At 39.2% G+C, this 14,346-nt stretch overlaps 1 protein-coding gene across 13 annotated transcripts in view; it reads left to right on the top strand.

Annotated features, from left to right (window-relative positions):
* MYCBP2 (MYC binding protein 2) overlaps positions 1–14,346 on the top strand; it is a 426,434-nt gene that overhangs the window by 129,329 nt on the left and 282,759 nt on the right. For 11 of the 13 annotated variants that reach the window (XM_077812622.1, XM_077812614.1, XM_077812596.1 and 8 more), the window contains exons 18-23: positions 1,206–1,313; positions 3,159–3,278; positions 5,024–5,105; positions 10,585–10,702; positions 11,849–12,053; positions 12,431–12,584. In XM_077812622.1, the coding sequence (XP_077668748.1) occupies positions 1,206–1,313; positions 3,159–3,278; positions 5,024–5,105; positions 10,585–10,702; positions 11,849–12,053; positions 12,431–12,584 (787 nt within the window). The remainder of the gene's footprint in view (positions 1–1,205; positions 1,314–3,158; positions 3,279–5,023; positions 5,106–10,584; positions 10,703–11,848; positions 12,054–12,430; positions 12,585–14,346) is intronic. The other 2 variants (XM_077812568.1, XM_077812542.1) reach the window with 1 other exon arrangement.

Genomic DNA, 14,346 nt, shown 5'->3' with positions numbered 1-14,346 from the left:
CTGATACAAAAAGGTGCAAATGACCTTGATACAGATAAGACAGATTGTCAGGGGCTAGGCTGTAATAGAAGCCTGGAGATTGTCAGGAAGAGTTGATTAGTATTCTTGATGAGGGCTGGTTTAGTTGAGTGGAGGAAAGAGAATTCAGATGTACACAATGGAACTTATGAATATTTGCACGCATGAAAGAGTGAATGAAATAGTATTCAGGTCAATGAGATTATGCTCTCTTCAAGAAGCTCAAAGGAGGGAAGGGATATGGGTAGTGGACTGTAAACACAGATTCTGACTTCTCTTTTGAGGTCAATGATAAAACTCATTGATTTCAGTGGGAGAAGGATGAGGCCCTACATTTGAATGTCTCTGGTTACAAAGAATACATGGTGGAAAATAACACGTGATATACAAGCGAAATTTCATACAGAATTATTTTAAAAGTTTTACGTAATGCAGCTACAAGACATTTTAATATATCTTATCACATTTTTGGAGAGAGTATCTCAACAAAAATTGTCCTGGGATCTTTAAAATAATAAAATAAAATATATTCAAGTGTAAATGTGTTCTCCAAATTATGTCCTTTACAAGAAAAGTTTAAAAAATAATTTTAGATTTGAAGCATTCCGTTGTAAATATGTCAATATAATAAACCACCAAAGTGCATAGTTTTATATAACAGCTTCCCCACAAAGAATGTCTCTAGGTAGTTGATAATTAGATGGACATAATTTCTGAATTTCAAATTTAGGAAATGTGACCAACCATATGATTTTCTTTGTTTTAGTGTTGATATGGTGATATTTTAATATTTTGTGCCAAATGAATACTTTGCAGTATAATAGAATAGCCTACAATGTATGGTATATAAAATTTCTTTAGCTGTAAGACAGAATGTTAACTATTTAGGGCCAAATTCTTCTCCAGCTTACAATTCGTGTAGTCCTATGGGCTTTAGTAAGGTTCCATGTTTCTAAATCAAGGTAAAAATCTGTATCTTATGTGAGAAAATTACTGCATCTTTGAATAATATTTTGGTCTTGTCTTCAAGAATTATCAAATTAACTTATTTTTGACCTTGTAAAGCACAAGAGCAATGTAGAATTAGAATCATTTTTTCACACTTCTAATTTGAATTATTTTTTGTTTGAACACACTGTTTCCATTTTGTGAGCTTTCCTATGCATGTGCAAAATGTTTCTCCTCAGGCCCCCTTGTATTTCCTGGTCCTATTTTTATGAATCATCGAGAGCAGGCTCTAGCCAGAGTCAGACCCCATCCAGCACAGCTAAAGCATAAGCGGGACAAGCACAAAGGTATTTGGTCTTCCTTATTGACTAGGAGGGACATATGCCCATCCTCCGAGTCATTTCTTCCATCCACTGAATCTTTGTTTTCAGAGAAATGCACAAAAATTATTCTGCTCTTTTCTTGTTAATCTTCTGTAACCTGAGGAGAAAAACACATTTTATATGTTTGTTTAATTTAAAAGTACGTATGTTTGACACCCTACATCATCTTTGTTTTTTCTTTTTTCTTTGATAAAGTATGTCATTTTATTTTTCTGTGTCTTTTCTAATTTGTTTAAATAAAACTAAAGAAATTTATACAACTTTCTAATTTTTTCATTGGGACAGGTAATTCAAGTCTGGAATATGCATTGTAATTTCATTTACTTGTCTTAATTTTATGATCTTGTACAATGCGTATCTGTTGCAGTTGCTAAAATATTGTTTATATTGCAGATTCATTAATTCAAGGCTTCTCTTTGATTTTCTGTAGGTTTACCATCTATAAGTAAGCCTTTTTTGATACTTCTGGTTTACAAATGTTAATTACTCAGTAAAAAATTACATTTGGATAACAGAAGACTTATGTCAAACGTATTGACACGTATGCTTTCAAAGCTTGCTGCAAGTAGTTGGTTTCCATCAACTTTTGGTAATAAAGCAGTGGTCATTGTAATCCTAAAATGGATGGGGCAATTTCCTCGCTCACTTTGTGAATTTTGTCTTTCTTTTCGATACTAGTTCCTGTCAAACAAAGTTCTGTGGCTTTTTAAGGTCTTCATGGCAAAACAGTATCTACAAGTGTTTACTGACCTTTTGTAGTAGTAGCAGCAGCAGGATGCTCTGGTGCCATTGTGGCCAGCAACAGTGGCAAGACTGGCAAATTAAAGGATAGTAACTATACTCTCACTCTTTCCATGGAGCTTTCCCAACCAGCTTTCTTCACTTCACCAGCTGGTGTAATGACCAGGAGCTTGCTGCCTGGTCTTCTGTTTTGCTAGCTTCCTGCATGTATTATGCAAGCTCCTTCCCTCATTTCTATGTGCAAATATAACTTCATTGCCAGTCTGTTTTACAGTATTCTAAAATGACACCCTAATTTATAGAAAAGGTATTTTAGTTAATTTCCAGAAGTTTACAAAGATATTCTATTTATTTTGTCATCTCTAAGTCTGTACATGGTACCTAGTGCAATCTGTCTTTACATGGAAAGCAGTAGTGCTAATTTTTTTAAAAAAACCCACTAAAATAGATTCTGAAAAATGTATCTTAAACAAATTTCAATGGGTTTTGTGACAAAGGGTTTACTAGCACTTGTTTGGAATGAAATGCATTTATGGTTTTGTAAAACAGAAGTAACATGGCCAACTCAAACTCGTAAAAATCTCTCTCACACACATACACACCATTGTGTTTGTATAAAAAGGAGTAGATAGTGGAATGGCTAATTTATTTGTAAATTGACAGCACTATATGCGCGACTGTTGTAATTTTCTTAAAGAAGTGGAGGTACAGTACAATTTTCATGCAACAAGTCTGTGTATTTAACACCCATACATTATATTAGTTCCTGTTTTGCTGAGTTAAATTAACTTGTTCATTCTGCAGAAGTTATTAACTAGTTTTTTCCCAGTTCAGAACCGTGTCCATTAGCAGATTCTGTTTGCAAATAGAATTTCAGTGTATCATATCTCAAAATCTGCTTTATTACCAGTATATGCATTTTGACCTCTTTAACCTGCTGTACTGCAGGTTGTTCTTGCTGTTACCTTATTCATACGTTTTCGTTTCCCACCCTTGCTCATTGTTCATTATTCTTAAATTTGCTTCTTGAAAAGAATTGGAATATAACTATGAATTATATGTTTGTAGACGGAAGTGGAGAAAGGGGTGAGAAGGATGCCAGCAAAATCACAACCTATCCTCCAGGAGCTGTCCATTTTGACTGTGAACTCCGGGCAGTACAAGTCAGTTGTGGGTTTCACCATTCAGGTACAAAGCTACAGCTTTTATCTAATGTGTGCACTTGTTGAAAAAATTATGTGATCATGTGCCCTTCCACTCATATAACTACCATGAACTGCCTCCTTTAAGGAAAGGTGGTGTTAATCCTTACCCAAGTAAGTTTCAAATCATTGGTATTTTTGGGGTACAGTAGAACCTCAGAGTTATGAATACCCCGGGAATGGAGGTTGTTCGTAATTCTTAAATTGTCCGTAACTCTGAACAAAACATTATGGTTGTTCTTTCAAAAGTTTACAACTGAACATTGACTTCATACAGATTTGGAACTTTACTATGCAGAAGAAAAATGCTGCTTTCCCTTTATTTATTTATTTATTTATTTATTTATTTATTATTTTAAGTAGTTTATATTTAATACAGTACTGTACTGTATTTTTTTTCCATCTCTGCTGCTGCCGCCTGATTGTGTACTTCTGTTTCAAATGAGGTGAGTGGTTGATTGGTCAGTTCGTAACTCTGGTATTCATAACTCTGAGGTTCTACTGTAATTCCAGTCTTCAGCATTCTATTGGATATCTTGATTAGCCATCTCTGTGTGGGTGCAAAGGAGTGATTAGGTTGGATTAACATCTGCAGGCAACTTCGGTCCTCTTCACCACTGAAGGAGGGTTAAGAAACCATACAGTGGTTAAGAAACCATCCTCTAGTGCTACTGCACTCCACTCTTCCTGCCAGTTGCCACTCTGAACTGTGCCAGTTGCAGAATTCTGAACTGTGCAGGGGATGGGTATTCCATGTGGCCCACATAAATTCTTAACCTCTGTGTGGTGGAACTGCATCTGCTATGCATCCATGGGCCCTCAATTCCAAACAGAGTAGGTTCAGAATTTGACCAAAGGCAATATTTATTGTTATAATAATTTTAGTGAGTTTTTGGATTAAGTGTAATTTGGAGTGCCATTGGAACAAATTATAATCCAGCATTATAACTGATTGGAGGCTCCCAAATTATCTCTAGCATGGAAAAAATTGTTTTAAAGTACAGTTATAATCACAAAAGCAACTGTGCAAAAATATTATCCTTGTTTTATTCAAGAAAATTGTTTCATGCTGACAATATGATTGGGCAGGTACTGTATTGTGTGTTGTACAGTACTAAAGAACTCTTGTGAAGAAACTTAAACACACAGAAACAAGACATATGAGGAACAGATGAATGAGAAATTAGTAGCCTTGAAAAAGTGGACTTTAATGGTAGGATAATATTTTTCCGCAGAAAGATGAAAATCAGTCTGCACAGGTTCTTAGTAGGCAAACAAATGTAATAAATGTTTATGGCAGTCAGTTAACTGGTAATTTAATTCAGCCGTTACTTTTTCTAATTTTGCTCTGATTGCTACTTTTTGTTTTGTTCGAATGAAAATTTGATGATTTTTGTAATTAAACTGTTGAACAAAACATGTTTGACACGGATAGTTCTGTAATCTATTTGTTTAAATTAACAGATGAAAAACGTAATTAGTGTTAAACATTTCAATAGCTTTTTTCTTACCAGGGAAAGGCTTCAGTGGGACTACTCTCAGGTTTAAAGTTAATTGTATGCAAGTCTTTGCAGGATCAAGAACTTAATAAGTTAAAACCAAAGAGGGTAAAATTATTACCCTATACAAATATTTTTAGTAATATAAAGTACACATCAAATCCAGGCATGTGTGAGGTCCTTCAAATTGTCAGGAAAAAAATATTCTGAAAACAAAACATTTTATTTTTAGTGGTTTTGATGGAGAATGGTGATGTTTACACATTTGGATATGGGCAGCATGGGCAGCTGGGACATGGAGACGTTAATTCCAGGTATGTTGTAAATAGGTTAAAGAACACATTTGTACTATTGAATTTCATTCCATATCTATGAATTGGATTACATATAATGGATATATTCTCCATTACTGAGGAGATGAGGTAGGGAGAATATTCAGGTGTCAAGTGGAGTGCCCCAGGGTTCGGTCCTGGGGCCGGTTTTGTTCAATACCTTCATAAATGATCTGGAGGATGGTGTGGATTGCACTCTCAGCAAATTTGCGGATGATACTAAACTAGGAGGAGTGGTAGATACGCTGGAGGGCAGGGATAGGATACAGAGGGACCTAGGCAAATTGGAGGATTGGGCCAAAATAAATCTGATGAGGTTCAATAAGGATAAGTGCAGGGTCCTGCACTTAGGATGGAAGAACCCAATGCACCGCTACAGACTAGGGACCGAATGGCTAGGCAGCAGTTCTGCAGAAAAGGACCTAGGGGTGACAGTGGATGAGAAGCTGGATATGAGTCAGCAGTGTGCCCTTGTTGCCAAGAAGGCCAATGGCATTTTGGGATGTATAAGTAGGGGCATAGCCAGCAGATCGAGGGACGTGATCGTCCCCCTCTATTCGATATTGGTGAGGCCTCATCTGGAGTACTGTGTCCAGTTTTGGGCCCCACACTACAAGAAGGATGTGGATAAATTGGAGAGAGTCCAGCGAAGGGCAACAAAAATGATTAGGGGTCTGGAACACATGACTTATGAGAAGAGGCTGAGGGAACTGGGATTGTTTAGTCTGCAGAAGAGAAGAATGAGGGGAGATTTGATAGCTGCTTTCAGCTACCTGAGAGGTGGTTCCAGAGAGGATGGTTCTAGACTGTTCTCAGTGGTAGAAGAGGACAGGACAAGGAGTAATGGTCTCAAGTTGCAGTGTGGGAGGTTTAGTTTGAATATTAGGAAAAACTTTTTCACTATGAGGGTGGTGAAACACTGGAATGCGTTACCTAGGGAGGTGGTAGAATCTCCTTCCTTAGAAGTTTTTAAGGTCAGGCTTGACAAAGCCCTGGCTGGGATGATTTAACTGGGGATTGGTCCTGCTTTGAGCAGGGGGTTGGACTAGATGACCTCCTGAGGTCCCTTCCAACCCTGATATTCTATGATTCTGTGATTCTATAGGAGTGACATAAATAGGGCAGGACTTCCTTGAGCTCTGCTAAAAATTTTAGAAAATATCTCCTGCGCATATGCAAAATCTGTCAGCTGTTTTCAACTTTATTTTCCTCTAGAATAAGCTAAAAGCATTTAGTCTTCAAAGAACTGTTCATACAAAGGTCTAAATGTTGTGTTGCTGTGTCTTTTTAAAAAAAAAAAATGGTTACAGGAATTTTGATCTGTGGAAAAGTGGTTCCCTCTATTACCAGTTACTCAAAAAAATAGCAGGAAGGGACTTTGCTCAGACTTTTTAAGAACAAACAGTGCCTGCCTTCTGGCAGTTAGCAACCAGGGAAAATTTCAGTCCCCAAAGTATTTCAGAAACTTTAGTTTAAGAAAACTGTCATACAATTCAAAGTGTTTAGCTTTTTCTTTGGTTTGAAAATTTCTATACATTGTCTGGGCCCAAAGATGAAATGTTTTTGAAAGTTATTGCAGACTCCCTTCATGCATTTTGGTTTTCCAGACATATTAAGACTGTAGTGGATAAAGATTTCAGTGCCAAAAAATCTGCCAACCTTGTGAGTTCCACAAGGTAAAAATATGTGCTGGAATCCTTATGCCCTTAAGAACTTCAGTAGGAACTATTGTAAGAAACATAATAATATGTAGAAGTTTCTTTAAAGACCAACCAAGAATGAGGTCCCATTGTGCTAGGCACTGTACAAACACAGAGTAGTAGATGGTCCTTGCTCTGAAGAGCATACTATCGAAATAGGCAAGATAGACACAGCGTGGAGGAAAAGATATAACACACAAAGTGAACAATGTGATGGCAGCAAACGTTGTGCTTCACGGTTTGTGGTTTTTTGGATAGGCTTATGAGACGATAAGCTAAATGGAAAACGTTTGCAGGGAAGCTAGGTGAGGGGGACAGGACAGGAGAGGAAGAGGGTAAGAAGAGTATGTATGGTTGTGGAAGCACATATTAAAGTCAGAGACAATTTAGACTACATCCTTGAAGTGCTTTGCCAGTATACAGTAACTCCTCGGTTAACGTAGTTATGTTCCTGAAAAATGCTACTTTAAGTGAAATGATGTTAAGCGACTCCAATTTCCCCATAAGAATTAATGTAAATGAGGGGGTTAGGTTCCAGGGAAATTTTTTTGGTCAGACTAATATATGTATTTATACACACACACATATACACAGTATAAGTTTTAAACAAGCAATTTAATACTGTACACACCAAGGATGATTGTGAAGCTTGGTTGAGGTGGTGAAGTCAGAGGGTGAGATATTTCCCAGGGAATGCCTTACTGTTAAATGATGAATTAGCACTTGGCTGACCCCTCAAGAGTTGACACATTGTTGTTAATGAAGCCTCACACTCTACAAGGCAGCACGAATGGAGGGAGGGGAGACAGCATGGCACTCTAAGTCTTTTTAAGTAGATCAGCAAGTTGCGACAGGTTTCAGAGTAGCAGTCTGTTTCCGCAAAAAGAAAAGGAGTACTTGTGGCACCTTAGATACTAACACATTTATGTGAGCATAAGCTTTCCAGAGCTACAGCTCACTTCATCGGATGCATGCAGTGGAAAATACAGTTGAGACAGCAGCTCCTGCCAGGAAGCTCCCTCCCTCCTGAGCCCTGTTGTGTCTCCTCCTTTCCCCCTGCTCTGTGGAGATGGGGTGCAGGAGTGGGAGAGATGGGGACACCCTGACAATAACACCCCTCTTTCCCGCCCTCCCTTGCACAGCAAGCAGGAGGCTCCTGGGAGCAGCACACGGCAGTGGGGGGTGGGACAGCTAAGCTGCCTGGCAATTGATAGCCTGCTGGGCAGCTGCCACACAGGGAACTTAGGGAGCGGGGAGTTGATAGGGGGGCTGCCGGTGCACCCTGGCTCTAAGCCCCCACCAGCTAGCTCCAATGGGCTGCTCTTCCTGCAAGCAATGGACAAAGCAGGCGGCTGCCAAACCACGTTATAAGGGAGCATTGTGCAACTTTAAACAAGCATGTTCCCTAATTGGTCAGCAACATAATAACAAAACAACATTAACCGGGATGACTTTAAGTGAGGAGTTACTGTATTCTACCAGAAAAGTGCTCCTAATGTGGATGCTGCTTATACTGGCAAAACTAGGCTTTTGCTGGTATAGCTTATTCCAGTCCTCCTGAGCCAAATAAGATTAAGTAGCAAAAGTGCAGTAATATAAGTTATCATTTTAAACAAAAGTCTGTAAATAAAGTCAAAGGACTTGTCTACATGTAAAAGTTTTGTGGCACCCCTACGCACTTCTCCCCAGTGTGATCACAGTTATACCAACGTAAAGGCAGTTATAACAGTGCAGTTTATACCAGTTCCAGAACAGAAATAAGCTATGCCAGTATAAGGTGCATTATACCAGCATAACTTAGTCTAAATTAGGGCTCAGCAAAAAAGTCACATCTCTGACAGTTATATCAGTAACATTTTTAAGTGTAGACCAGCCCAAAGTTCTCATAGTAATGCCAAATCTGCCATACTGTCAATGTGTAAGTATATAATATTTTATTCCTCCTTTAATGTTAAAGTGCCTGGTGCTCAAAGGTGCAGAGCACCTCAGGATCGAGCCCTAAATGTGTAATTTAATATATTTACTGTTTGTTTTGTTGTATGTATCCCATAAAATATACAGGATTGTGCAGAGATAATGTTCCTATAAGCTCCTCACTTAATTTTCCCTTGTTTTCAGTGTTTCAAATTCTAGCCTTAACATCACATTAACTCACTAAATGCTTTATATTTATATAATAAAACTAAATTTCCCTCATTTTTGTTTCTGATTATCATCAGAATATCTGGTGTTTTAGTACTTTAACTATTTTAGAATGATAACCTTTGTGCAGAGGGAACCATGTCTGTCCAAATGAGCATATTGCTGACCAATAAGAACTGAGTTTTCTACAGCATCTTAAATAATGTGACGTGCCAAAGTACATTTCACTTGTACATTACCGCTTTTACCCTTGGCTTCAGATTTTCTTTCCTTCATTATATATCTTTGTGTATTTTTCCTGTCATATTCAGTGTCCTTCCTTACCTTGTATTCTCTTTATATCTTCTCTCATTTTTTTCATGCCTAATATATCCATTGTCCTTCCCTCTAGTCATCAGGGATTCTCTACACATGGGTTTCAGAGTAGCAGCCGTGTTAGTCTATATCCGCAAAAAGAACAGAAGTACTTGTGGCACCTTAGAGACTAACAAATTTATTAGAGTATAAGCTTTCATGGGCTACAGCCCACTTCATCCGATGCGTAGAATGGAACATGCACACGCACCTTGGAAGTTACCATACAAACTGTGAGAGGCTAATTAGTTAAGATGAGCTATTATCAGCAGGAGAAAAAGCTTTTGTAGTGATAATTAAGATGGCCCATTTAGACAGTTGACAAGAAGGTGTGAGGATACTTAACATCGGGTTATTCAGAAATAGCTAAAAGAAAAGGAGTACTTGTGGCACCTTACAGACTAACCAATTTAGTTGAGCATGAGCTTTCGTGAGCTACAGCTCACTGTAGCTCACAAAAGCTCATGCTCAAATAAATTGGTTAGTCTCTAAGGTGCCACAAGTACTCCTTTTCTTTTTGCGAATACAGACTAACACGGCTGTTACTCTGAAACCTATCAGAAATAGCTGTTCCACTTTAAATTTAGACCCTACCTTAATCTGAAACAATTTGCAAGTGTAGGCAAGCACTTAGGCCATGATCCAAAGCCCATTGAAGTCAGTGTTGACTTATCAGGCCTTTAACTTGCTCACCTCAGTGTTTTGGGTTTTTTTTTCTTTCTCACCTCTCAATCTCACTGCTTCTTTTCTCATCTATCACTTCAGGGTTTCCCCCCCACTCACCACTACTGTCCTTTCCCTCAGATACACTCACTACTTCCACTCCAATTGCTGAGAGACAGGTAGAGGGACTTTGATGTTTTCCTTAAACATATCTGTATTTGGGAGGTGCACAGAAGACTTTTCAGGTCTTCTGGTGAGATTATTCTTTCTAGTATCTATGGACTTTTGGGGAAAGAGGGATGGTCTAATGCCTTTCCCTTCATTTGAGAGATGCAGAACCAGGATCTTCTCTCCCCCTCTGCCCCTCCCTAGACAGCTGGGGTAGAGTGTCATCCAGTTGTATTGCCTGCCATGCTTGGGACTGGAATACTAGCCAAATATTCAGTTGCATGGTAATACAACTAGTATTCCAGATAGTGTCTGACAAATGACAATAACAATATTACTTTGTGATCAACTGCACATTTACTAACATTAATACTGCATGTGTTAAATGTTGCATGAAGATGCACTGATACTGGTGTGGTTTTATTTTGACATAGGGGGTGTCCCACTCTGGTGCAGGCATTACCAGGTCCTAGCACACAAGTTACTGCGGGAAGCAACCATACAGCCATTCTCTTAATGGATGGACAGGTCTTCACATTTGGAAGTTTCTCTGTAAGGAAACATTTCTTTTTACTTTTGGAAATAAGTGTACAATATATAGATAAAAAACTAGAGTTACAGTAAATAGTTTTTAGAAAGATTTTTCACAGTTGCACACATTTGCATATACCTAACTTATGTCTGTGTACATTAAGTGTTTGTGTGTCTTTATTTTAAATCTGGTTAGAAAAGCATGAAAACCTGTGAAAATCTCCTGCTGTTCCTTATTTATTAGTAAGTGGGTCCCATATCAAATTTAAATGGTTTACAGGGGGAACTGTTTTTTTTTCCCTTCTAATTGGCATTAATGTCAAAACTATCTTCAAACTAACGTGGTGGGATTTCATGGCATCTGTAGAATATTTCTTCTACATGAGAAGATAATGCAGTGAGAAGGTGGTTAATATTGTTCAGAGCACTCCTGGCTTATATCAGAGCTTCTGCTTGGGCTGCATGGGAAGTTGTGGGAGGCAGCTAGGGAGGCAGTACCTTCTGTTTCCTCACACCAATGGTAGGGCTGATTCAAACTCTTAAGGTTAAAAATTGTAGGATGTAGCTCACATTCATAACTTTGCCAGACACTAAAAATCATCAGTTGAATAGAGGCTCTGGATTTAGGGCTTATTACAACAATCTGCAACCCACTAACAACAAGCTCCCCCCTCCCCAGCTGCTTACTCTCCTCTTCATTCTCTCCCTATGACTGGTGTGGTGTTAACAAGCCACTTCACCTTGAATGGTCCCTTGAAATGTTTAATTACTTATGCTAAACAGTCTGTTCAAACCTTGCATTTAGCAGCCATATTTTGAGTTAGTTAGTTTCCCAGACCTGAAGAAGAGCTCTGTATAAACTCAAAAACGTGTGTCTCTCAGTAACTGATGTTGGGCCAATAAAAGATAATACCTCACCCCAGGAGTGCTGGAACTCCCTAAAAGTGTGGGGGGAAGGGGGGAGGGGTCAGTGGTGCCTGACCTGTGGCCCCACCCCCTGTGCCGCCCCTTCCCCTGAGGCCACATGCCACAGTTTGATGGCATTATGAAGTAAACTTTAAATGGGTCATCTTTTTCCAATTTTCCATTTTGTATATTGAAACTGCTATTTTATCCATCTGAAACTATTGTTGCTAGTATTCACTAATTACTGAATTCTTGCTTTAGAAGGGACAGCTTGGCAGACCAATTTTGGATATGCCATACTGGAATGCAAAGCCAGCATCCATGCCTAATATTGGATCTAAATATGGACGCAAAGCTACTTGGATTGGAGCAAGTGGAGATCAGACTTTTCTTCGGATTGATGAAGCTCTCATTAACTCTCATGTTCTAGCTACGTCGGAGATCTTTGCAAGCAGGCATATAATAGGTAAGAGCTCTTCAACAGTATTGTAAATTAGTTCATTTAACATATATTTAGTGAAGGGACTTGAAACATTACAGTGCAAGCAGTGGAGGTAATAAGTAAAAAATGCAAATTGAGTAAACTCTTACCTTATGACACTCCATTTTACTTTTAAGGTATTTATATTGTATGTGGTATCCTAATTAACTTACAAATGTAATTTTATTATTAATAAAAATCCTCCAAGGTACTCTTAAATTTTTAATGTTCCAGCGCAGTTAAAAAATCTCGTCACACCTATGAAATATTGTACTATGAGTGAACTTTCCTTATAGTAGTAGTATTACTTCAGAGATGGAGGCTAGCATGTGACAGATGGACTATTTGTCTATTTTTTCCAGGTTTGGTCCCTGCTTCTATGTCAGAACCGCCTCCGTTTAAATGTCTTCTGATAAATAAAGTAGATGGGAGTTGCAAGACATTTAATGATTCTGAACAGGAGGATCTTCAAGGGTTTGGAGTATGTCTGGATCCTGTTTATGATGTTATTTGGAGGCAAGTGTGGTTTGTAGTCACAGAAAGGGGGCATCAGTATAGAAATAAGATTGAATTTATTAGAACAATTTTGGGTAGCATCATCTGCTCACATAGGTTCAACTGTCATTTCTCTTACCTATCGTAAGAAGACATCTGTTCGGTCTCCTTTGTATCTGTTGCCAGGGCTGTTGTTTCTCCCTGGCTCCAAAGCATGTGCTGTCATGCCCCTCTTTTCAAGGAGGTTTATTTCTTTAAACAGAGGTTATCAAACAAACAGAAAACAGTCTCAGCTCAGTCCTTGGCCCCAGGCTTCAGGGTCAGCCCTCCCAGAGGTCTCTAGCACACCTGCTCCTGGCAGCTTCCCAGCCTTAATCAGCTTCGCTCCCATCCTGGAACAGCAGCCACAGGTCTGCTTCCCTGAGCCTATTGGCCCCTTGCTCTAGGGACGCACAATAGGAGCTAACTGCACTCCAGTGTGGCTTTTCCTCCCCAGGCTTAGCTCGCTCTATCCATTCCTCTCCACGGCTCAGCCTATCTGTCTTTCCTCCCTCCAGCTGCCTGTTAGCAGCCCTTTTTAGGTTCAGGTGTAGGCTAGCACTCTTTAATTAACTGAATTGGACTTACCTGCTCCAGTTCAGGGGAACTGGCTCAGTCTATCCACAGCAACCAGCTACTCTGTGACAAACTCTATCTCTGTTTTTCTTCTTCGATGGCTGGCTGTCCACTTAAGCTCAACCTCCATGGCCGAAACAGAGCTGCTTCTTTTTCCTCCTGAATTCTCTTCACATCAGTTGATCTCTGTTATTTTCAACAAGTCCTTCAGGCTCAAAATATTCGGTAATCTTAAATTCCTCCATCTGTGTTCCTTTCATTGTGTTCAAGCCATATTCAGATTTTACTGTTTGTTCCTCCACAACGTATCGTGTATCTGAATCTTCTTGCCTTGCCCAACAATTAAACCGTTTGTTTATGTCTTAATCACTCGATTCAGTTACTGTAGGATCTTCCTCAGCAGTCTCACTGATTGGAGTTTGAACTGATAGGAAGGGGGAAGAAGTGGTACTCTTCTAAGCTCTGCATACTTGAGACATAAAAATAAGAGGACATTCCAAATAGATTATAGCTCTTCCTTTGAGTGCCTGTGTATGTTCCCACTCATAGAATGCTCCAACCAGTGCAGCCTGAATGGTAGGATTCTACTAGCAGTAACCATTGGAGTGTCTGTGTGACTTGGTCCCTCTGCGTGCTTCCCTCACCCCTCCCCGCCGGATGTTTTAGGGTTTAAAAGTTACATGGAGTTCCACCACCTCAATTCCTTCAACCATGATCAGCTGGACGGTTACACTGTTACTGCGTGATCCTTATGGAGTAGTAGCTAGGTAGTTTGTATTGGTTAGTTGTTACCTAAGTGCTTATAGTTATATATTGTTAGAGGTAGGTAGCTAAAGGATAACATGTTGGATCAGAAGTTAACAAGCCTGGATTCAAAAGATGGTTCTCGTGACCGGCAGTATTCTCAGCATCAGATGCACATATCAGATGCTTGGCATGTTTGGGGGAAGATCATTCTCCCTCTGAATATCCAATCATGCATGAAGAAGGACTAAGAGTGAGAGAGATGAAATAGGCTCCAGTCAGTTTTATTGCAGGAAGCACTGACCGTGGCAGCAGATTCTCAGAGAGGGTTGTAGTTCCGATCAGTTCAGCTGGGGAATAAAAACAGATTCAGCTTCTATGTCAGATGCAAGCTATGACATAGTTAAGGATCCAAAAAGAAAAG

Source organism: Eretmochelys imbricata, chromosome 1 (assembly GCF_965152235.1).
Source record: "Eretmochelys imbricata isolate rEreImb1 chromosome 1, rEreImb1.hap1, whole genome shotgun sequence".
Classification (NCBI taxonomy): domain Eukaryota; kingdom Metazoa; phylum Chordata; order Testudines; family Cheloniidae; genus Eretmochelys; species Eretmochelys imbricata.
This window is presented reverse-complemented; position numbering and strand designations above follow the sequence as displayed.